Below are 25,334 nucleotides of genomic sequence, written 5' to 3'. Positions count from 1 at the left end.
ATAGCTGGAACCAATCATATTGGGTTTTGCCATTTCATTGGATTATTTCAGAGACGTAGAGAAGGGAGAATCTGCTGCTTGGATAACTGTCTATCCTCCATATTTACTCTCGTGGTTAGCTCTGGCCCAGCTCCTGCCCCAAGGACTGTGGATGTGGGGAGACATCCACATGCTGCAGGCCTGTTTTGCCCCCGGTGGAATCTGCTGAGGAAGGCTCCTCTGACCAAAAAGACACGAGTGACAGGGAGGAGGAGAGTGTGGCAGACAGCTCAGAAGGAGATCAATTATCTAGCTCCTCCTTGGATTCAGAACAAGAGTTAATGATACAACCACTCATGCGGAGAGCGATGCATAGGCAGCAACAACTGAGAGATTATTATCAAAGAAAATGAGGCCACCTGTGGTTGGGTGGGGCTGTGGTGATTAGTGAGGCTGCTATAAATAGCAGCCTGTGGGTTTGGCCATTGTGGAGGATTATCTGATCGTTGTGTTTCGTGACTGCTTTACTGACTTTGACCTTTTGTGTGCTGATTTTTCCCCGCTTTGAAACTAAACCAGAGCAAAGTGTGTTTCACTTTGTGAAAGAAGAAGGACTGTGAATTTCCTCACAGCTGCAAGCTAATTATCACAGAACTGATAAGGGACTTGTACAAATTACCAGTTTGTTTGGAGACGAGTGCTCTTTGCTATACAAAAAGAGTGCTTAGTTTATTTGAATTTTCGGTAAAAAGAACATTGTTTTGAATTTTCAAACGTGTGTGTGTGTGAAATTTGTATCTGTGAATTTTTGGGAGGAGTCTACCAGAGAGCCCGACAGAACATTTACCTACTCAGGCTTCGTGCTCTGGGGCATCCAGAGCATGATATCATGGTCTTTCAAGACTGCAGGATGCTAATGCATTTTCCTCTATTTGTCTATTTCATATTTTTTTTCTCAGCCAGTTTGAGGCAGTGCTGCATACATTCCTCAGGGAGGAAGGGGGAATTGACACACGGCCAATGTGCTGTGCATAATAACTTGCAGAAACAATTGCCTTCTATCTACTGTGTAGCACCATTGTTAACAGCTTTAAACACTGATTATCATTCTTCCACAAATTCATCTGACTATTTTATTTGCTCCAACATGCACATAAGTCTAGATTAGATGAAATTATTTGTATTCTTCTGAATTTTTTTAATTTTCTGGATATGTTATTTTTCAAATGTACATAGAAACTGCTGTACAGAGGGATGTATAGTGATTGCCATTTTTAAGAAATTGAACACAAAGACAAGTAGCTGAAAGAACTTCAGTGACTTAAACATTATCACAGGCATCAAAGTGATCGGTCAATTATGTATTTTCAAGTTGATATTGTCTCTTGGTGACTACAGAGATTTTCTCCATAACAAACGGTGCCTACCCTTTTACCAATTAGTCCGTCCACCTTACTACTGGTCTTTCTCTTCCCTTTCCTTCTACTTTTCCAGCACCACAGTCTTGTCCAGAGAGATAAGTCATTACCTAATGTATCTGAAATATGATCATTTGAGCTTGGTCCTTTGAACATTGTCATTTGTGCTCTAACTCTAGATTGAATTGATTGATGATCCATTTATTTGTTTTCTTGACTGCTCAATGCAATTTTCTACCTGTATTTGTTCCTTAATTTTATGTTGTGGTTAGCTCTGGCCCAGCTCCTGCCCCAAGGAATGTGCAGGTGGATGTGGGGGAGACATCCACATGCCGCAGGCCTGTTTTGCTCCCGATGGAATCTGTCGATGAAGCCTCCTCTGGCCAAGGCAGCATGAGTGACAGGGAAGAGGGGAGTTTCCATCGGGAGCAAAACAGGCCTGCGGCATGTGGATGTTTCCCCCACATCCACCTGCACATTCCTTGGGGCAGGAGCTGGGCCAGAGCTAACTACAACAGTATGTATGTATGTATGTATGTATGTATGTATGTATGTATGTATGTATGTTTGTATGCAGTGAAGGGCTACCAAACTTTTTACTACCACACTGTGGGCATGGCTTATACAGGATGCCTGCATTTTCTTTCAACATCTTTCAATGTAAATTAGGTGCTCAGGGATGGAGCTCCATTTTTGCTACCCCACTGTGTTCCCCCTTGTCCGGGCAGCAGCCCACCCCTGTATGTATGTATGTATGTATGTATGTATGTATGTATGTATGTATGTATGTATGTATGTGTGGAAATCCTCCGAAGCATTGTCCCAGTAGTAAAAGGCTAATACTTCAAAAAGGATAAAGTACATCTGAATGCACTAATATATAGTTTAAAGACTGATGCTGGTTGGAACTTAGGAGAGTCAGCTTGATATTTTATTTTAAGTACAAAAACTATTACAGAAAGCCAGATAAACTTATTTAATAATAAGAGCAGATAAGATGCCCAAGAAATCATTGTGCTTTCAAGGACATAGTTCTATAGTCAAATGTTTTTCAAATACCTGAATGGTTAAACATATTTTCCTACTCAGTTGTCCCTCCCCAGTCTTCGTCTTTCACTTTGCTTCTCATGTGACCTGTAATTTTGCTGTCACACAAACTTGAGTTTCCTTTACACTTCCTGGCTGCTGGCATACAGGACTTGTGTCACTTCAGTTTCAAGGTCAGTTGTGTTTTCAACTTTTTATTTATCATTGCTGTGACATTTCAAACAGCGGAGTTATTTTAAAAATGAAGTCAAAATGCTGCTAATTGAAGCCTCGGAAGAGATAATATTTAAATCATTTACATAACTGTGCAGAAAACTGTGATGGATACTTATCATGTTTCTATTCTAAATAGTGATCCTGAAACAAATAAGTTAAATGCTCAAACATCACATTTGTTGTATGCAAATAGCAATAATGTTTCTATAGACAATCTGTTGAGCAGGCAATTAAAAAATGTCAGGGTTGTCCATAAATTTCTTCTATTAACAAGAGAGACTGAAATGTTATTGTCAATGTTTTATTACTAGAGGAAAGTTGCTTGGTATTCAGATTAATTTTTGGCTGACATGCTCTGTATCTTTTCGAACTAGCCTTCTATAAAGACAATTGCTTTATGAATTTTATTTTATCCATTTAAAAATCCATAATAATATAATCAGATAATGTAGATTAGAACAAATTAGATATTGCTTGGTTGCAATTTTCAGCCCTAAACTCTTGACAACTCAGTAGAAAACCTAGCTTCTCACACTTCTTAGTGTTAAAGAAAAGGAAACACTGACAACAATAAATATTATTTCTTTGGTGCATTCCTTTAAATGACTTATTATTTGACACGCAGTTTGCAAATGCAGTATGTTTAATTTGACACCACAGCACACAGAATCTGAGCGAATAAACCGTCCTGGAAAATATTCCCAATATAGGAGATGACAATTCAAGGTCAGTTTAGAAATTCCTGGTGAAAGCTATAAGAGGATTTTGTATGTGTCTGCTTAAATAGCAAATGGGGGATATTGAGATCAGCAGGATAGGGGGAGGGAACAAAGAATTTCACTGCTTGGTCCACAGCAAGAACTGTGCAGTCCAATTTATGTAATATGTGAAGCTCAAATTGCAAGGCTTGGCACCCTATGAGATTTGACACTGATGACCTCTCAAGTGAAATAGTAAAGTGGCCAAGTAGTTTTGGCAAACTCACTTTGTTGGTCATATGTTGGATTTTCCTTAGTATAAGAGTGATATTTAGAATGTCCCACTATATTTCTCTTCTCTTAGTTGCTCTTTCAGTAATGTAAAGTCCTATAAATATTTTTCAGCAACTTAATTTTTTTAAGAGGCAGAGAGTACATAATATAACCCCTGCTTTAAATGTTACTTTTGGTGGCACATGGGAGGTATTATTTCAATACAGTAGAGTCTCGATTTTCTGACATAAATGGGTGGGCTGAATAGCCAAAAATGTCAGATAATCCAGACTCTATTGTATGTGGCTGGTGTAGTAGCATTCTCTTTGTGTGTGGTGGGGTGGGGAAACTTATTATTAACAAGTTCATTTCTGGGCGAATTTGGCAGTAGTGGTTGACGTCAGAGACAAGGCGTCCCCCTGACTGGGGCCACCCGGTTGGGAAGAACTAAGACTCTGATTGCTCGGTTCCTGACTGTCAATCTTGCATTTTCCCCGCCCTTCGGTGGGCTTTTCTATCTCTCCCCCATTAAGCAGACAAAAGAGAGGTAAAATGAAATGAGCCGCCTTTCCCTTGCTTCATGTGGAAGTGTCCATCCAGCAGGCTAATTTAAACTCAGACTGTCTGTTCTGTCGAGCTCTCTGGTAGAATCCTCCCAAAAATTCACAGATACAAATTTCACACACACACACGTTTGAAAATTCAAAACAATGTTCTTTTTACCGAAAATTCAAATAAACTAAGCACTCTTTTTGTATAGCAAAGAGCACTCGTCTCCAAACAAACTGGTAATTTGTACAAGTCCCTTATCAGTTCTGTGATAATTAGCTTGCAGCTGTGAGGCAATTCACAGTCCTTCTTCTTTCACAAAGTGAAATACACTTTGCTCTGCTTTGGTTTCAAAGCGGGGAAAAATCAGCACACAAAGGTCAAAGTTAGCAAGGCAGGCACGAAACACAACGATCAGATAATCCTCCACAATGGCCAAACCCACAGGCTGCTATTTATAGCAGCCTCACTAATTACCACAGCCTCACCCAACCACAGGTGGCCCCATTTTCTTTGATAATAATATCTCAGTTGTTGCTGCCTATGCACCGCTCTCTGCATGCGTGGCTGTATCATAAACTTTTGTTCCGAATCCAAGAAGGAGCTAGCTAGATAATTGATCTTCTTCTGAGCTGTCTGCCACACTCTCCTCCTCCCTGTCACTCATGTCTTCTGGGTCAGAAGAGCCTTCATCAGCAGATTCCACCAGGAGCAAAACAGGCCTGCGGCATGTGGATGTCTTCCCCACATCCACAGTCCTTGGGGCAGGAGCTGGGTCAGAGCTAACCACAACACTGTCAATCTGTTAGCCTCCTATTTCCCCCTCTTTCCCCAAATCTTTGGCCAATAAAGTGAATAGGAAACATTTTCTGTCAGCGGGGTCCCCACTGCCCTCCGCTTTGTGCCTCCCAGCTTGCCCGCCTGCCTTCCCACCTGCCCACCTGGGCACTGCAACAGCCTGCACCTCCCCCACCCCAGCTCCTCACGGTGTCACTGCTGGGTAGCTGTGTGTGGAGGAGAGGCAAGAAGTCCCTCCTTCCCGCCATCTCCACCTCCCTCCCTCTTTCCCCCAATTAAGGCTTTGCAGAGAGAAGTCAGTCCTTCCCCGCTGCGGCTGCCATGTTTGGGGGTGTGTCTGGGGGTGTGGAAATAATAATAATAATAATAATTTATTAGATTTGTATGCCGTCCCTCTCCGCAGACTCAGGGCGGCTCACAACAATAATAATAACAATGCAACAAATCTAATATTTAAAAGAAAGCATTTAAAACCCCATCATTTAAAAAACCATACAACACAAGCATACCATACATAAAACTATATAAGCCTGGGGGAGATGTCTCAATTTCCCCATGCCTGGTGATATAGGTGGGTCTTAAGCAATTTACAAAAGACAAGGAGGATGGGGGCAGTTCTGATCTCTGGGGGGAGTTGATTCCAGAGGGCCAGGGCCGCCACAGAGAAGGCTCTTCCCCTGGGTGCCGCGAGACGATATTGTTTAGTCGACGGGACCCAGAGAAGACCAACTCTGTGGGACCTTATCAGCCTCTGGGATTCTTGTGGTAGAAGACAGTCCCAGAGGTATTCTGTGGCATGTAGCCACACCACCAAGCAACCGCAATGTCAGATAATCTGAAATGTCAGATTATAGAAGGACAGATAATCGAGACTCTACTGTACTTGTTTTCCAAACTTTTTGAAGTAGATTCTATTAAATCTTTAGCGCAGGCTGCTGAACATATTTCCCCCCCAAAATTAAGTAGAAATAGATGTATGAAAACATGGATAATAGTTTTTAAAAGGCTGGAGAAAGATGAATGTTTTCTAATATGTCACTTGCTATGTTGCTTTCAATTTCTTTAACTTTTTCTCTCAGAGCCAAGTTAAAAATGTTGTTGGAGAAAAAGCAATTAAATTTGCTCAGTTTTCATTTCTCTTTAGTGGCAGTCAGCATCAGCTTGAAAGGTCACAACAGCAAATTAATTCTAGGAGCAGCTTTTGAAATCAGTGTACAAAATTAAAGCATTGTGCTTTGTTCCATCAGCTGCATTCTCTGTGAATTACATTGACACGAAACCAGTAGTTTAATCTTCAGAATGGGCATACCATAAATCCTGATGAAAAGTATAGGTAATAGTGATTTTTTTAAAAAAAAAAAGTACAGTTATTTTAAAGAAGTAAAGGAACTTGTGCTTAATAACTAGTATTGTCATAGTTGGCCTGAGTGTTTCAGCCACATCCCTTTAAATTTTGTCATGTGTGTTTAAGGGTACAAATTATCTTGAATAATATTTGGAGTGGGACTAAAACTCTGGGCACCCTTTTTGCATACCAACAGAAAGTCTAATAATTAAACATCATTTGAAACAGGGCTAGGAAAGAATTCTGCTTGAAATTTTGGAAATGGGATGCCCAGCAAAGGAGGAAAGACATTACTCTTCTGGGTGCCATCAAGATGAGTTAAATTACAACATCTATTGTACTAATATAATTGTCCAAAGCAGGGGTCTCCAACTTTGGCAATTTTAAGACTAGTGGACTTCAACTCCCAGAGTTACTCAGCCAGCTTTGCTACGGGAGTTGAAGTTCACAAGTTTTAAAGTTGCCAAGGTTGCCAAAGTTGGAGACCCCAATCCAGAGGACATCATGTTGGTGTTCTGTCGAGGTCTCTGGTAGACTCCTCCCGAAAATTCACAGATACAAATGTCAGACACACACACATTTGAAAATTCAAAACAATGTTCTTTATACCAAAAATCCAAATAAACTAAGCCCTCTTTTGGTATAGCAAAGAGCACTCGTCTCCAAACAAATTGGTAATTTGTACAAGTCCCTTATCAGTTCTGAGATACTTAGCTTGCAGCTGTGAGGCAATTCATAGTCCTTCTTCTTTCACGAAGTGAAATACACTTTGCTCTGCTTTGGTTTCAAAGCGGGGAAAAATCAGCACACAAAGGTCAAAGTCAGTAAGGCAGGCACAAAACACAACAATCAGATAATCCTCCACAATGGCCAAACCCACAGGCTGCTATTTATAGCAGCCTCACTAATTACCACAGCCCCACCCAACCACAGGTGGCCTCATTTTCTTTGATAATAATCTCTCAGTTGTTGCTGCCTATGCATCACTCTCTGCATGCATGGCTGTATCATTAACTCTTATTCCGAATCCAAGGAGGAGCTGGATAATTGATCTCCTTCTTAGCTGTCTGCCACACTCTCCTCCTCCCTGTCACTCATGTCTTCTTGGTCAGAGGAGCCTTCATCAGAAGATTCCACCGGGAGCAAAACAGGCATGCGGCATGTGGATGTCTCCCCCACATCCACAGTCCTTGGGACAGGAACTGGGCCAGAGCTAACCACAACAGTTGGGAAGGCTAATACCGAATATTGAACTCTAAGGACCCATGGTTTAACTCAAGGCAAGCAACTTTCTGTGCTTCAATCTCTAAGCACTTTGGTGATGATTACAATTATAAAAGATTTGTCAAACTATACTTTCTTTTTTTTTTGAAACAGAACTCAGCTTTGAAAAGGCTATTATTCCTACTTGGGTTTGACCTTGGACAGTACAGGAAAAGATACTGTATAGTGCTTCACTGAGAAGTGTACAGAATAAATGTACAGAATATCTTTGAAACCATTTTATGTATACATGTAACACATACAGAAGAAAACAAGACCTTGCTTACTTGATTTATATTTGTATTTTCTCTTTTTCTATTTTTTTTAAAATGTATGTGATTCTTTGTAGAATGTGTGAAAGGGGCAAGGTCTAACATTTCATACTTTAGAAGTTATTGGAAAGAATAAAATCATTAGAATTTATTGAAAAGAAGGAGTAGGGATGACATAATAGCAGTGTTCCAATATTTGAGAAACTGCCACAAAGATGAGGGGGGACAACCTATTCTCCAAAGCACCTGAAGGCAGAACAGGAGGCATTGGATAGAAACCAATCAAAGAGAGAAGAAACTGAAAAGTAAAAAGAAATTTCCTGACAGTAAGAACTGTTGATTCCATTAATCACTGCAACAGCTTGGCTTCAAAAGTTGTGGGTGCTCCAACACTGGAGATTTTAAAGAAGAGATTGGTCAGTAATGGTATAGGGCAGTGATGGCAACCTATGGCACGGGTACCACAGGTGGCACACAGAGCCATATCTGCTGGCACGCAAGCTGTTGCCCTAGCTCAGCTCCAACGTGCATGTGTGTGCCAGCCAGCTTACAGAGGCTCTGGGAGGGCATTTTTGGCTTCCAGAGAGCCTCCAGGGGGATGGGGAAGGGCATTTTTACCCTCTCCCAGCTCCAGGGAAGCCTTTGGAGCCTGGGGAGGGCAAAACCCGAGCCTACTGGGCCCATCAGAAGTTGGGGAACAGGCCCTTTCCGACGTCCAGAGGGCCTCTGGGAGGGGGGTGAGGGAAGGTGTTTTCACCCTCCCCAGGCATTGAACTCGTGCATGGTCTTTTGGCACCTGAGGGAAGAAAGATTCGCCATTACTGGTATGGGGCCATGATGGCGAACCTATGACATGTGTATCACAGGTGGCACGTGGAGCCATATCTGCCAGCATGTGAGTCATTTCCAGAGCTCAACTCCAGTGCGCATGTGCACCCCAGACAGCTGATTTTCAGCTCTTGCGGAGGCTCTGGAAGGGCATTTTCTCCTCAGCCCAAGAAAGTCTCTGGAGCCTGGGGAGAGTGAAAAACAGGTCTTCTGGACCCAGAATATGTGGGACTAGGGTCATGAGTGCATGCACAGGGGTGGGGCAGTGCATGGAGAGGTCACATGTGCATGTGCAGGGAGTGGGGCACATGAAGGACATTGAATTATGGGTGTGGGTACCTGCGCATGTGCTTTTGGCGCCCATGGAAAAACGGTTGGCTATCACTGGCTTCCTACTTGAATGGGGGTTGGATTAGAAGACTCCCAAGGTCCCTTTCAACTCTGTTAGAGTTAATAGATATTATCAGTATTATGGAATTTAGGACAATGTTTCTTTCTCATTTTCCTTTCTTCCCTTAGATCAGTGGTTCTCAACCTTTCTAATGCCGCAACCCTTTAATATAGTTCCTCGTGTTGTGGTGAACCCCCAACCATACGTTTAGCTCTAATTCTCCCAACAAAGCTTTAAGGTGATTGGCAGGAAGGTCAGAGGGACACCCCCCACTGTAAACACCTGATTGGTTGAATTGTAAAAATATGTTCCAAGGCGCCAGAAGTCCTCTACTTATGATCACATTTGTCTTTTCCCATGGTCTTTGGTGACCCCTGTGAAACAGTCATTCGACCCCCAAAGGGGTCCTGACCCCCAGGTTGAGAACCACTGCCTTAGATACTGAAAGATAGTGATACAAAAAGAAAGAAAGAAACCTTTTCATTGTTGAAAAATCATATGTGCTAAGAGTAGGCATCTTTGTCTTATGCAGATTAACACTACTTTGATTTTTTAATTTAGGGCAGCAGGGTACATCACAATAAAAGACCAACCATAATTCCTTTCAGAAATATTATCAAAAGAGCTTTCTGGGAAAATTTCATATAATATTGTAATTTACGAGTCCTGTATATGTATAGTAAAACAAATAAAGGAAATAGCCAATTGCAATGCACATTAGTCTGTAAAGGATAGGAAAAACAACTGAACCATCAATGTCCATGGTCCGACTTCTGAATTTGGAACTATCTTAATTCCTGTCTTGGATTCTAAAAGTTAATCCCTTTACTACTATTTCCAGCTATCTGATTTGAGCTATAGGCTTTTGTAATTATGAGTCTGCAGTAATGGATATCGTTACAAATCAGGTTAGGTTAGGTTAGGTTAGGCCATTACACAGTAGTGTCCCAGTCAAGAAGCTTTGATTGATATGAAAAAAAAAAAGAAAATTCAGTATTTATATATGAAAATACATACATAAAATCTATTTAGGATAGGAAATACTTGTAAGTAAAACTGTCCAGGGTGAACTACATTTATTTCTTTAGTGTTGCAAAGAAGATAACAAAGTGCTTTACTGAAATTTCCAAGATGACCTTGTACTCTAGGCAATTTCCTTATCTTTAAATTTCAGTTCTTCTCCTGGAAATAATATAAACAAGTCTAACAGTTTCATATCCCTGTGCTGTCAGTTGAAAATATTTTTGAACTTACTTCTTTTTAAATTCATGAAAAGAGTGCTTTTCACTTTAGCAAGCATTTAGAAATGGATTGAGGGTCATTTTTAAACAGAAAAACATATGGATTACGTCATATTTGAGACGTTTGTTACTGAAAATCCAAAGGGCTAGTCATATTGTCTATTTTCAATCAATGTGCCTTAAAAGAATGGCTATATTACCAGAATGCTATTCTGTTTTGAGATAGCTGACAAAGGAGAGATTCAACCTGGAAATAAGGAAGAACTTCCTGACGGTCAGAGCGATCAACCAATGGAACGACCTGCCAGCGGAGGTTGTGAATGCCCCAACTCTGGAAGTTTTCAAGAGGAGACTGGACTGCCATCTGGCTGGGGAGGTGTAGGGTTTCCTGCTTGAGCAGGAGGTTGAACTTGATGACCTGTAATGTCCCTTTCAACTCTAATAAATAAATAGCAATATTATGCAAAGCATAGGGGGGGGGGAAACCAGTAAGCAGAAGAGATTAAAGTAAAAAAAGAAAGGTGGAATATAAAATATAAAAGGGAAATAGCTAATCTAGCTTCACAAAATGATGTGTGGATATTAACCTCCACTATGCCTCGTAGTCTTTGGTGAACTGAGATTGAATTGACTGGCTCAAAGTGTCAGTTCAAAGAAGAAGTATACTCATTGCATTGTAAAATTACGTTAACAGAATATCATACCTTTACAATCCAAGAAACTAAGGACCATCCCTTCTAATATATTTACCATGCCCCGATTTCTTCTGTGGACTTAGCTGCAACTTGTCTGACCATTGTCCAAACTGTGGTTCTTCCTCCTGTCTTCCAAAGTCATTCCCACATAATATCATGCAAGGTTATCCATCTGGCTTTGTGTATAAAATGGGATTCAAACTTTCCCAATGTCATTCTATTGCAGTGATGGTGAACCTTGTTTTCCTCGGGTGCTGAATGCAAGTGTGCATGTGCTGTCGCGCATGTGCAAGTGCCCACACCCATAACTCAATGCCTGAGGATGGTGAAATAGCCTCTCCCCTGGAGGCCCTCTGGAGGCCTGAAATAGCCCATTTCACAACCTCTGGTAAGCCTGGTAGGCCTGTTTTTCGCCCTCTCCAGGCTCCAGAGACTTCAGAGGACAAAAATGCCCTCCCCCACCCCCGTGGATGCTCTGGAAGCCAAAGATACCCTCTCAGAGTCTCCTGGTGATCAGAAAATCAGCTGGCTGGCCCTCACATGCACGTTGGAGCTCAGCTACAGTAATGGCTCACATGCCAGCAAATATGGCTTTGCGTGCCACCTGTGGCACCCGTGCCATAGGTTCACCATCATTGTTCTATTCTGTTCCGTTCTAGACACTACCATGCTATCAACCATATCCCACTAAATAGACGGTATATGCAATGTATTGACACACAAAACATACTACTATTTTACCATTTGATGAAACCTTTCTCCAGTCCTTGTTTTTAGAATAATAATAATGATAAAAAATTATACACACTGACTTTTTAAAGGCATGAGGTTGAGAAAAATTATTGATAAAATTACCACATTTTAATATTTTATCTTTTATGTCATCATGGAAAGAATTTAACTATTATAATATATGTAGGCATTTCCCCTTATATAATAGGCTATAAAGTAAGTCTTTAACTTATACAACATATGCTTAGCACACGATACAGCCTTGCAACAATCTTTGGGACAAACTATTAAAATGGAATAACGTTCTTATTATATTTATTTCATTTTATCAACTATTATCTAAAATAATATTAGAATAATTTATAAACTAAAAACATATAGGAATTGTCTTAAAATATTGAGCTGAATATTACTTAACTCCAGCACTGAACATTTTAAGCAATATTTTATTGCTTCCAAATTTTCAAATGTACAACCTGGGTATGAGATTAGATTAATTTCCAGTAGCTCAGAGATATGAGCAATTTCTTTCTCCAGGATTGTTTAAGCCAAATTTTCTATTGAACTACAAGAACCGCTGACCTGGAACTTTTTCTTATGTTCAATGGGTCAGTGCTTCTTCTTGGTGATCAAGTGTGTTGACATGTGATTGTGTGTGCACAGGACACAGAAATAGTTTGATTAGTTTTCAGATGTCCTTTGCCCTGAAAACTAATGGAAGCCAGATATCAAAAAGTTTAATATGGATAAAGCACAAGCCTTCAATGCTGACCTACGTCATGATAGGTAATAAGCAAAGAAGTATCAAAAGCATGGATTGCATTTCTAATATAGCAGAATCTTAAAGCTAAAAACTTTTCTAACTAAATAGTAGTTACATCATGATATGAGTAAAGCAAGAACTTGACAGTATGACCAGGATCACTCTAGGCTAGAAAGATTGGTATTTTATTGGGATTCTTCTTGTGCGACACAATTAAATTTCACTAAAGCTTCAAGCAAACTGGTCTAAGAGACGACTGAATACAGGGGTGGGATTGGGACAACTAAACAGGTAATTTGATTATTCTGGTCAAGAAAATGTGTACAATATTGCTTCCTTTTTTCTTTCTTCAATCTACAACAAACTCTTATTGTGATGCCCCTGGATGTAATGTAACATTGGAACCATTTGTCCAAGAGTAATGAACAAATTTACCTAGTTGAAGAAAAATGTATAAGCGCAGTGGAAGTTGTTCTGTCCCAATGCAAGCCCCCAAGAAATATGCACACGCATGCTCATTTAAAACATCAAACTGCTACGCTTAACATTTCCTTAGAAGTGGGTTTGGTTTTTCAATAGTTCAGGAAATCTGAAATAAGTTTGCCTGTGAGTCAGCTATTTATTAGAGTCTTAACAACTGTCCGGAATCCTAGCACAAACCAAAACAAAAAGACCATTACTCAAAGTGATCTCCTTCTTTGAAACTTACTATAGCAGTGATGGCGAACCTATGGCACGGGTGCCACAGGTGGCACATGGAGCCATATCTGCGAATCGTTGTCCTAGCTCAACTCCAATGTGCATGTCTGTGCCGGTCAGCTGATTTTTGGCTTGCACAGAGGCGAGGACATTTTTGGCTTCCATAGAGCTTCCAGGAGGATGGGGGAGGGTGTTTTTACTGCCTCCCAGCTCCAGGGAAACCTTTGAAGCCTGGGGAGGGCCTACTGGGCCCACCAGAAGTTGGGAAACAGGCCTCCAGGGGGAAGGGAAAGCTATTTTCGCCCTCACCAGGTATTGAATTATGGGTGTGGGCACTCATGCATGCACAATAGCACACGCCCATACTCTTGTCGCGGTTTGTAAAGTCCGTTAAGACATTAACCCCATGGAGCCAATGGATAAAAGCCCCAATCATTTATTGAAAACAAGAATTATTTTATTATTAAAATAAAAATAAACATTGTCTCGGTGGACAAAATAACAAGTACCTTACATAATGGAGTCTAAGGCAGAGAAGAACAAAAGAATCTAGAGACACAGCATAAAGAAGGAAATGATGTGGCGGATATTACATAAAAAATAGGAGGATCTTAATAAAGGCACACAAGTTAATCTTTAATTACTAAATGTCTCTGAGGCTGGCAATATTCAGTGTGACAACTCTTTTAGCACCTGAGGAAAAAAAGGTTCACCATCACTGTACTATAGATTGGCAGGCAACCTGGATGTCATTAGTTAATTGTTGGTTTGTAATTAATAATCTAAATAAGAATGTGTGTGAGAGAGAGACGAACTAAAACAAAATGAAGTTGTTTTCCACACTGGAGCATTATATGGCTAAGCCTTAAATAGTCTAAGGGCGTGGCCAATTGTTCTACAGATCTATTCACGAAGAGACATCCTCTTGCTTCGCCACTCCTACCATCTAGCAGCCCTACATGCCTTAGCATCAAGAAGAGACTTCTCTTCTCCTGAGTTACTCATGTGCACCTCAGGAGGTGCAGAAGGCCCTGGTTGGCTTTCAGCCTCAGATACCAAATCCTTTCTAACCTCCTCATTCTCGGACTTGGGTGCCAGGTGTATGGGTCTATGGTATCACACCACAACCATCTCTCGATCCTGGGGATCTGTGACCAGCTGGGTGGGACGCAGACAGGCCACAACAGAGGTTTTAAACAGTATTCTCTATTTTAGACTGGCAACAAAAAAAGATTAAGATCTAAAATATGTCTAACCTAGTTTGAAGCATTAAGCAAGCAAACAAACCATCCCAAACCATTATCAATTTAAAAAGATTATTAAGGAGAGGTAAAATGTAACTTTGCAGATTCTGTGCCAACTTTTCTTTAGCAAGGCTTTTTCCTCTGAGTGCTTAGGGATTTAAAAAAATTATTATTATCATTTTCTGCAATTTTCTAGAACAGTTTTTTCCACTACACTCGAAGCAGTTTAATATCTGGTTTTAAACAAAAAATTGTCTGGGTTGCTTGGACAGATGACTTGCACAGGAGGAATACACATGTCTTAATTGGATCTGAAATCAGTCAATCTAGAATATTTCCATCTTTTGAGCATTCGAATTTCCTGGCTCTGAGCAGTCCATGTAGACATGGCCCATTAGTTGACTCTGGTAAAGGCAGAATAGAGGAAGCATGATTAGTATACTAGTAACATTCGACACCAATTCTCCAGATGATTTCATCCACTGAGTTTAAACAATAATACTGTAAAATATGTAGACTTCTATAAAGTCCATGAAAGTTCAGCAGTTAAAGGCGCTAAACTTGTCAGCTGAAAAGCTGACAGACCAGGTTTCAAAACCTGAGCACTGTGTAAGACATGAGCTCCTGTTACTTTCCCCAGCTCCTGTTCAAGTAGCAGTTTGAAAGCATGCAAATGTGAGTAGATAAATAGGTACCACTTCAATGGGAAGGTAACAAACAGCATTCCTTGTATATTGGCAGATCGTCATGCTGGTCCCATGACCATGGAAACGTTTTTGGACAATACTAGCTCCCTTGGATAAGAAACAGAGATTAGCATTGTTGCCTTGAGTTAGACACAACTGTAAAGGAGAAACTCGCCATTACCTTTTATAAAACCCATGGATTTTTATAACCTACTAGCTTTAAGGTTGAGCAGAAATCCTCTAAAACCACTCTATAAAGAAGATCCTGGTGATGAGAGCAGACTAGGACACATCTATTCCAGCTCCAGATAATAATTCATCAGGAAAATTCAGAAAATTGAATAGGGTATTATTTAGAGCCAGTGAGCAAGGAAACCCAAGCCCTTAGTCTGCTTATCTGCAGCAAACCGTTTGCGGCCTTTCTTGTGCATCATATTTAGAATAAACTTCCTTCTGAGATGACAGCCCTGCAGACCAATTTGACGCAGTGTGTGATGTATGGTTTGAGCACTGACAGGCTGATTCCACACTCCTTCAACCTCTGCAGCAATGCAGGCAGCACTCATACATCTGTTTCCAACCTCTGGATATGACACTGATTATGGGCACTCAACTACTTTGATTGACCATGTCAAGGCTTGTTCTGAGTGGAATCTGACCTGATAAAGTGCTGTATGGTCTTGGCCACCATGCTGAAGCTCAGTTTCAGAGTCATAGCGATCTTCTTATAGCCTAGGCCCTTTTTACAATTCATTTTTTTCAGATCCTCAAAGAGTTAATTGCCATTAGGTGCTATGTTGAACTTCCAGTGACCTGGATGAGACAGTGAGAGCGATAACACCAAATTCAACATACCAGTTCCCCCTTCACACCTGAGACCTTGTATCGCTAATGAGTTGCATGACACCAGAGAGGTAAAATGGCTACTTGGACTCCATTTGGCCATTATCATTTAGAGGTGTAGTCACTTTTGTTGCCAGCAGTTTAGACATTAATGGCTGTGTGTTGCGTTATTTTGAGGGGACAACATATTTACGCTGTTATATAAGCTATATACTACTACTTTATATTATAGCCAACTATCATTTCAACATTGTTGTCACATGAAAAGATATACTTAAATATTTACAAAATGTGAGGGGGTGTACTTATTTCTGTGACATACTGTATAATACATGTATATGTATAAAAATACATGTATAAAATCATGCATTGGATAGAAAAGGTGGATAGAGAAAAATTCTTTTCTCTATCACCCAATACTAAGACAAGGGGGCCCTCCCTAAAGCTCATAGGTAAGAATGTGAGGACAAATCAAGGGAAATATTTCTTCACCCGGAGTATCGTTGGTTTATGGAATTCACTTCCAGAAGAGGTCGTGACAGCTGTCAGCCTTGATAGCTTCAAGGCAGGGCTAGACAGATTCATGGATGCCAAGTGTATCGGTGGTTATTGAAACAGATGTCCATGTGCCACCTCTATGTTGCTTGAGGCAGGCAGGATTCCCTTGAGTACCATTTATTGGGTGTCAGGGAAAAGGGAGGGTCTTGCCTTCTCTTTCTGCTCAAGATCCCCATGTACAATTGGTGGGCCACTGTGTGACACAGAATGCTGGACTCGATGGGCTTTGGCCTGATTCAGCATGGCTCTTCTTATGTTCTTATATTCCAATTACTTTCAGCTTTTCCATTGCCCTATGTTTATCAATTATTGACTGCCATGAAATAAGAGTCCTACAAAGAATGCAGTTTGACTGGATGAATATTGTGCTGTGTTTATTCTACTGAGTATATATATGCTTCAAATCTGTCAGGTTTTCACTTTTTTGACAGTGGGCATTTTCCCAAAAGATCAGCTGAAAAACAATGGCTAATACATTTGCACGTCTCCTGATTGGTCGAAGAACTGCTGTTTTAGTTGCAACAGTCAGTACTGGAGCTATGGCTACTGGATACTATTTAAATCACCAAAATGTGAAAGCTGAATCATTTGGACAAAGGAAATTATTTCCACCCAGGTAATAATTTGATTCATATACTTGAAAATACATTGAAAATCTTAAAATATCTGTTGAACATTATCTACAGTAAGCAGGTTAAGGAGGAACATCTATTTTAAAGAAAGAATAGCATATATACAGTGACTAAGAAATTTCACAATGGATTTAGAAACCCAGGAGGAAGGGAAAATATTTCCCGGGATGCAAAGGGAACTAGGAATTTGGGAAATATGGCAGACCAAGACCTTTGCCAATAAAGTAATGGAGAAGAGCGAAATCTTAAATTGTCACATATCTCACTCATAAACTGAAGGGATTAAAAGTCAAATAGAGAAAAAAATAATGTTGAGTATGAGGTTAAATGAATGGGAAAACAGAAGCTGAATTTTAAAAAGTTCTTTCAGATTAGTGATTTTGGCACAAATCCAATGCTGCTATTATAAATTAAAGCTATCATGCTTTCTCTACAATATGCAGGTGCTTTTAATATATGATTAGAAGAATGCTTTTATTTAGAAATATATTATTAAATTTCATTAGACCTGCTACTTTACAAGTGCATACAAGACTTGAATATAAAACTTTAATAATAATTAATTGGTAGTATTATTCATTTCACTAATATCCCATTTTTCTACAAGTGATATCTTTTATTTAATCTCTGCAATAACTATATGAGAGAGATAAGATTGAAAGTGGTTAAATGATCTGCTTTCACTGAATTAATTCATAATTGGTTGGCATACAGTAATTGGGTAACCTATTATTCTTCTATTAAAATCTGATTTGTAATATTAGGAAGCAAAATATCCATATCTGAATATCTAATCCAGTTGGATTTGATCTGGGGAAACCCAGGTTCTAATCTCATAAGGATCATTGGATCTTTCTGTATCAGCTGCTATGAGCCATATTGCAAGATTGGCATGAAGATAAATGTTGTCAGGAAAAAGCGGTGTAAAGCTGTACTTAAAAGAAAAATGGGGTGGAAATGTCATAAATAAATAAAATGTAAACAGACGTAATAAAACTACACTTCTTCATATCAGTAATTTATTCAGTTCATGCATCTTGTTTTGGCAGTGAAATACAATACAACTTAAATACACACCAATATGTATTTTGAAGGTATTTACCCCCCTTCCATCTGTCTAAGTTCTGCCATTCTTGACTGAATCTAACTCTGCAGTTTTAGTTGGAAACCAGCATAATCCAAAATCACATTGTTAGGCTTGTTTCTTACAAATCATAAATGCCCATCTGAGTTATCAGTCGTATATTGTTTTTTTGAACTATCAAATTAATTGCTTATGTAGACTTCTTTTGATTCCTAAAGGCATCCAAGACTTGTAGAATAGTAAGGTGTTGATTGAATGCCTAGGTCCAGCGGTGGGCTACGAGACAGAACATAAATTGCGCTCGCCGCGGTGGCTCGTAACTGCTTGCGGGGCCAGCGCGATTTTGCTTCTGCACCTGTGGAGGTAGCAAAATTGCGCATGGAACCGTAAGTGCACCTGTGTTTCAGCATGTGCGGAAGCAAAAAACTTCACCAAACCACGGGGTTGTACTTGTGGCTCCGTGCGCGATTTTGCTACCTCCACCGGTGCAGAAGCAAAATCGCGTTGGCCCCACAAGCACTTATGAGGCGTGGCAGCGAGCGCAATTTAGCATTCCAGCTCCTAGCCCACTGCTGCCTAGGTCCCTATTTCTATTAATGAAGTGATAAGTGGAAACTTCCTGTTCAATACAAAAACTTTACATTTCTTTTTACCCAGTGCAGACTATCCTGATCTTCGCAAACATAACAACTGCATGGCGGAATGCCTGTCTCCAACAATCTATGCCAAACTGAGGGACAAAATGACTCCTGGTGGCTACACACTGGACCAGTGTATCCAAACTGGCGTTGATAACCCTGGACACCCTTTCATTAAAACAGTGGGCATGGTTGCAGGAGATGAAGAATCCTATGAGGTGAAACAGTTTGTATCATATAACGGCCTCTTGTCAACCGTCTTCATTTACTTCACAAAAACATTAGAGTATGATCAATGCTGTTGGAAGAAATATCTATCTAGTTCAGTTCTAAGCCGGGAGAAAGACACTGGTGACAAAATGGAGGCTGATTGGAATAATGGCTTTATGATGATTCAAAACCACATAGGTGGTTCTGGACACTTGACCCCATAGAATTGAGGAGAGGGGCAGTGGCGGGCAGCCTCCAGTGTGCGCAGGTGCATGGCTCTGGTAGGAAAACCCTGGATTTGTGCACAGCTGTGCACCCACGATGTGCCCCTGTGTATGATTTGGCATCTGTACATGCGCAGCAAGCCAAATCTCACGCGAGGATGCATGCAAGAGTGAGATTCCAGCTATTTTTGCCGGGTTTTTGCTTCTGCACATGCACAGAAGCAAAAATATCAACGAAAATAGCTGAAATCTCGCTCTCATGCACATCATCGCATGAGATTTGGCTTGCAGCGCATGTGCAGAAGCTAAATATCATGTCCGCAGGTGCACGCATGACCAATGGGTGCTCCCATGCCTGTGACGGCCTCCAAGGGAGCTCCGGTAGGAAGTAAGAAGAGCGGCCCTTCACTGGGGAGGGGTTATATCTTCTCTGAGCTTTGCACTTGAGCTTCCTGTTCCTGTGCAAGGACATGTATTCTATTGGCTGTTGTAGGTGTTACGTAGGGGTCACAGCTGGCTCTATAGGTTGTCTAAGCTCCTATACTTGGCTGAAGGTTCGACTGCTGTGATGATGCCATGAAGAGGCCTATATTCTGAAAAGGTGTTGGGCAATTCCTGTTATGGCTTAATGGCTCTGTCCTGGTTTGGATCTTGAATGAAGGCTAATCCTATCATTCTGCCTGTTTTGGACTTTGCTGCAGGGAGTAGGCTCTGAGTTTGCCTCCCTTAAGGTTTTTTATTTCTCTTTTAGGGAAAATATTATCCTGCCTTTTTAAAATTATTCCTCAAAATATTTAATTCTTTGGGGGGGGGGGTTTCCACAATGCATCACACATAGTTAAGTTTTTAGTAAGACAAAAGAGATCAGCACAAAATCCAAGCTACTGGATTAATCCTTGAATTTTTTTCTTTTTGTCTTTGGGGAAGTTTGCAGATGGGTTTTGGTTTTTTTAAAATTTCTCTGGGTGAAATTTAGTGAAGAAGGAAAAAAAACCCCAGCATAAAAGACATACTCTGCATAACTTTGTCTTGGATAAGGAAATACAGCACAGAGGCAACATGCATTGACCTCTGACAAGTAGCTAACTTGTCTGCTCAAATTAAAAATGAGCCACCTTGTCAATGAAATGATGTAAAAGTCTATTGTAAAAGTATCCAGTTACTTTCACATGAAAGATCAGGTATATAAACAACCACATCCACATTGTTATGCATTTTCTATAGATAGAATATTAATCTAGACACTTTTCAATCATATTTCAGGCCTGGCTGGTTTGGTCTCTCTGATGTATGATATCTGGCGAGTCCACAATGGGGTCATTCCTCTATCTTGGTGCTACTTGACCTCTCAGCAGGGTTCAATACCATTGGCCATGGTATCTTTCTGCGCTGACTAAGGGAGCTGGGATTGGGAGGCACCATATTATGGTGGTTCTCCTCCCATCTCTCTGGTTGATCGCAGTCGGTGTTGATGAGAAGGCAGAGGTCGCCACCTCATTTGCGGGGTGCTTCAGAGCTCGGTCCTCTCTCCCCTACTATTTACATTGGCATCGTTCAGTCTTGAAAGACCATGGTATCATGCTCTGGATTCCTGGATTTGGGTAACAGTCTATCCTCCATATTAACCTACTATTTAACATCTACATGAAACCACTGTGTGATATCATCAAATGACATTGGTTGAGGTTTCAGGATTATGCTGATAACACCAGCTATATATCTCCACCCCATGTCAGTTCAGTGAAGCACTGGATGTGATATGTGGTGCCTCTCAATGAGGTGAGAGTCTGGATGGGAGTCAACAGGCTCAAACTTAATCCTGACAAGACCAAGTGGCTGTGGATACTGCCTCTGAAGGACTATGTCGACTGACCTTCCTCGATTCTGGGAAGAGAGACATTAACCCCCCCAGAACCGATTCACAATTTGGGTGTCCTCCTAGATTCACAGTTAAAATTAGATCAACATCTGACAGCTGTAGCTAGGGGGACCTTTGCACAGGTTTGACGAGTGCACTAATTGTGACCCTACTTGGATCGAGAGGCTCTTCTCAATCTCACTCACACCCTTATCACAGCACAGCTGGATTATTGCAAAGAGTGTTCAGAGACTACAATTGGTCCAGAATGCAGTTGCATGAGCCGTGGAGGGTACACCCAGATACTGTACACCCAAACTTCACCAATTCTTCTCAAGCTGCACTGGCTTCCTAACAGTCTCTGGTCACAATTCAAAGTGTTAGTTATTACCTTTACAGCCATACATGGCTCAGGGCCAGAGTATCTTCTAGACCGCCCTCTACCACATACTTCCCAGCAACCAGTTAGGTCCCAAAGGGTTGCTCTTCTTAGGGTCCCATCAGCTAAACAGTGTTGGCTGGTGGGTCTGCGGGGAAGAGTCTTTTCTGTGGTTGCCCTGACTCTCTGGAATCAACTAACTCTTGAGATCCACGCTACCCCCACCTTATTGGCCTTCTGGAAAGCCGAAAAGACCTGGCTGTTCTGACAGGTCTGGGGCCACTGACCTCGTGGGGGTTATCACCAAGGTTGGCCCATGAATGTATGAGCGGATGCAATTATTTTAAATTGAATTTTTTTTTATTGATCCATGTTTATTTTTGTTGTGTTGAGTCTCTAGGGCAGTGATGGTGAACCTTTTTTCCCCTCGATTGCCGAAAGAACATGTGCTCATGTTATCGTGCATAAGTGTGTGCCCAACCCATAATTCAATGCCTGGGGAGGGTGAAAACAGCTTCCCCCCCCGGGGCCCTCTGCAGGCCAGAAACAGTTTATTTCCCAACTGCTGGTGGGCCCAGCAGGCTCTCTGTTTCACCCTCCCCAGGCTACAAAGGCTTCCCTGAAGCCGAGGGAGGGAGAAAATGCCCTCCCCATCACCCCTGGAGGTTCTCTGGAAGTCAAAAACACCTTCCTAGAGCCTCTGTGAGAGCCAAAAATCAGCTGGCTGGCATACACATGCATGTTGGATCTGAGCTAGGACAACAGCTTGTGTTTCAACAGATATGCCATCGGTTCGCCATCATTGCCCTAGGGAGTTAGGTGGCATAGAAATATAAACAAACAAACAAGCAAACAATGAATTAAATATTAAATTGCGTCCAAACCAAAAGCTGAGATTTCAACACCTTGATAATACAAGCATGTACTGACATACTTTGTTTAAAAGAGACAGGAGGAGGCATCACAAAATCTAGGTGGAATGTATGTGTGTATTTAATAAAGAATCATCTTAAAATATTTATGCACTAAATTTCCAGAATAAGAACAGTAGACTCTTATTTTATTTATTATCTTCCTATAATAACAGAATCCAACACTTTAGTGTTTGGCAGAATAAAATAAGCAGAGGCAGTGCAATGTCTCCTGGGTTTGCCTGAAGTATATAACAGCGTGATCAGATGTAACTTCTCTTTGCCAAAAGTTCCATAGCAGAGTTTGCACTGCTCCCTAGGAACAGGAGGAAATAAATAATTCCTGTAGATTTTCAAAGCGAATGTTTCCAAAGCTTTATAGAGACTGGGAAAAGGTGGCAAACCTGCTGTGTGTGTTCCTCTAATTTTCCCCCCTCCTTATTAAATCAAAGCAATGGAAGAAAGAGGGATCTCAAAGTGCCTGAGAAATTTATTCAACAATAAACTTTTCTCTGGCCCATTGCTGCTCATTATGCCCTGCCCTTTTTCATTTACTTCTTATTAAACTTGAACAAAGTATCATATTTTTCGGAGTATAAGATGCACTTAGATTTTAGAGGTGGAAAACAAGGAAAAAAGTATTTTGAGCCAAATGGTGTAGTCATATATTATTTAATAAAATACCAGTGTAGCAGAATACTTTTTATAACCATGTACACTTTTAACAAACTTCAAACTTGACTTTTTTGAGACTGCACGGCAGGGTAATTTGAAGGCAAGAATGGGCCATTTTTTGCCCAGGTTTTTTTGCAAAAATTGGGTGGGCAAAGAGTTTGGGAAGTCTGCAAGGTGCTTCTGGGTGCTGGGTGCTGGCAATAATGGCCCCATTTTTTAGAAAAACAGGCCATTTTCTGCCCATTTTTTCACAAAAAATGGGATGGGCAAAGGGTCTGAGGAGCCTGCAGAGAGCCAGGTAAGGCAAAAATGCTTCAAGTTTTGTGAAAAAATGAGCTGAAAAGCCCCATTTTTCACAAAGATGGGGCCATCTCTGCAGGCTCCCCAGAACCTCTCCAAAATGGGATGTGGGGTGGGGTTTCGGGACAGCAAAAAATGGCTATATTCGGTGTATAAGATGCACTGACATTTCCACCCTATTTTGTGTGTCTTATACTCCAAAAAATACAGTAACCACAGTGAACAGTCTTAAAATGTGCTAATGGGTCTTTCAGTTTTTGCTTTTATTTTAATAGTTCCAAGAACAACCTTGCAATCCTATTTAGCAAATATTTTCCTTTCTGTTTAAGTGATATTTTAGATATGTAATACCAAAAGCATTTCTTAAACTTTTTTTTAAACTCCAGATTCCTTAACATTTTTAAAAATTATGGAGATCCCCAAAAGCTTTTGTTTGTATGATTATATTTATTAATATTAATTATATTAAAAATTAATAATTAAATTAAGAATTAAAACTGATGCATTCGCTGCTTCTAACACTTCTCATGATTGTTTGATGGGTTTTTAATAGTGTATTACTTTTCATATAGGCTAGCAAATAATTTTGATCTTGTGGCAGAATCTTGGAGTACTCCCTCTAAGGTTCCAGGCCCATATTTTAAGAACATTGATCTAGAACAGTGATGGCAAAGCTATGGCACGGGTGGCACGCGAGGCCATATCTGCTGGCACACGAGCCATTGCCCTAGCTCAACTCCAACGTGCATGTGTGTGCCAGCCAGTTCATTTTTGGCTCACACAGAGGCTCTGGGAGGGCGTTTTAGGCTTCCAGAGAGCCTCCAGGGATAGGAGAGGGCATTTTTATCCTCCCCAGCTCCAGGGAAGCCTTTGGATCCTCTGGAGGGTGGAACACAAGCCTATGATGCCCACCAGAAGTTGGGAAACAGGCCATTTCCAGTCTCCAATGGGCCTCTGGGGGGCAGGGAAAGCTGTTTTCGCCCTCTCCAGGCATTGAATTTTGGGTGTGGGCACTTGCAAATGCACAATAGCATGTGCCCACGCTTTTTCAGCACCCAATGAAAAAAAGATTCGCCATCACTGATCTAGAAAATGGGCAATGGTTCAACACAGCATTCAGAATTCAAAGTAAAAGCACCCAAGAATTTTCCCCCATCCCCAAAGCTAGGTTTCTGCATCAATCGCCTATCTGGATGTCATAGTTTTCTTTTCTCAAAATGCTTGAAGTGAAATTTAAATGAGTCTAGATAATCAATATAATGTAGAATTCCTGGAGCTGAGATGCCACAACATGCTTGAGGATCTTGTGCAAGGAAGCAAAGTGGCATTTGTTAAAAATTATTCAAAACAAGTCAGATTCAAAGAAGTACCAAGAAAGTTAAGCATGTTTGTGGTTGTTTTATATTCTTGAGAATTTTGCGCACTTCTTCAGACTGATTTATGAGCACGGATAGCCTGAACCAAATAAATAATCTACAAAATAAATGATTACGAAATGAAAAGAAATCACATGGAGGGGGAGAACTAAATACAAAGGAAACATGAGAAAATTATATACTTTATTTATTAACAGGTATTTGCTGAAATTTTCGATCCTGTTATCAAAGTAAGACATAATGGATACGACCCCAAACTAATGAACCATCATACTGACTTGGATTCTTCAAAGGTAGGACCTAACTTAAGCCTTAAAGAAAAAAAATCTGAAGACAAAACTGGTTTGAGAACAGTAGTAAAAGAATATTATGGTTGATGATAGTATTTCAGTAGTAATTTCTCAAAAATTATTTTACGACAGCTAGAAAAATAGGATCTTGCCACAAAGCAGATAAAACTAACAAAACTGTGTGCTACAATAAAGCAACTGCAGGATACTCACCAAATG

At 40.6% G+C, this 25,334-nt stretch overlaps 2 protein-coding genes across 4 annotated transcripts in view; both read left to right on the top strand.

Moving 5' to 3' along the window:
* FAM151B (family with sequence similarity 151 member B) overlaps positions 1 to 25,334 on the top strand; it is a 786,337-nt gene that overhangs the window by 317,197 nt on the left and 443,806 nt on the right. The gene's annotated exons all lie outside the window — the stretch shown is intronic.
* CKMT2 (creatine kinase, mitochondrial 2) overlaps positions 2,578 to 25,334 on the top strand; it is a 39,766-nt gene continuing 17,009 nt past the window's right edge. Inside the window, exons 1-4 of one of the 3 annotated variants that reach the window (XM_070743095.1) lie at positions 2,578 to 2,617; positions 16,970 to 17,154; positions 18,912 to 19,110; positions 25,023 to 25,118. In XM_070743095.1, the coding sequence (XP_070599196.1) occupies positions 17,003 to 17,154; positions 18,912 to 19,110; positions 25,023 to 25,118 (447 nt within the window). In that variant the 5' untranslated portion in view covers positions 2,578 to 2,617; positions 16,970 to 17,002. Of the gene's footprint in view, positions 2,618 to 15,560; positions 16,052 to 16,969; positions 17,155 to 18,911; positions 19,111 to 25,022; positions 25,119 to 25,334 lie in introns of those variants that run through there. The other 2 variants (XM_070743096.1, XM_070743097.1) reach the window with 2 other exon arrangements.

Source organism: Erythrolamprus reginae, chromosome 2 (assembly GCF_031021105.1).
Source record: "Erythrolamprus reginae isolate rEryReg1 chromosome 2, rEryReg1.hap1, whole genome shotgun sequence".
NCBI classification, from domain to species: domain Eukaryota; kingdom Metazoa; phylum Chordata; class Lepidosauria; order Squamata; family Dipsadidae; genus Erythrolamprus; species Erythrolamprus reginae.
This window is presented reverse-complemented; position numbering and strand designations above follow the sequence as displayed.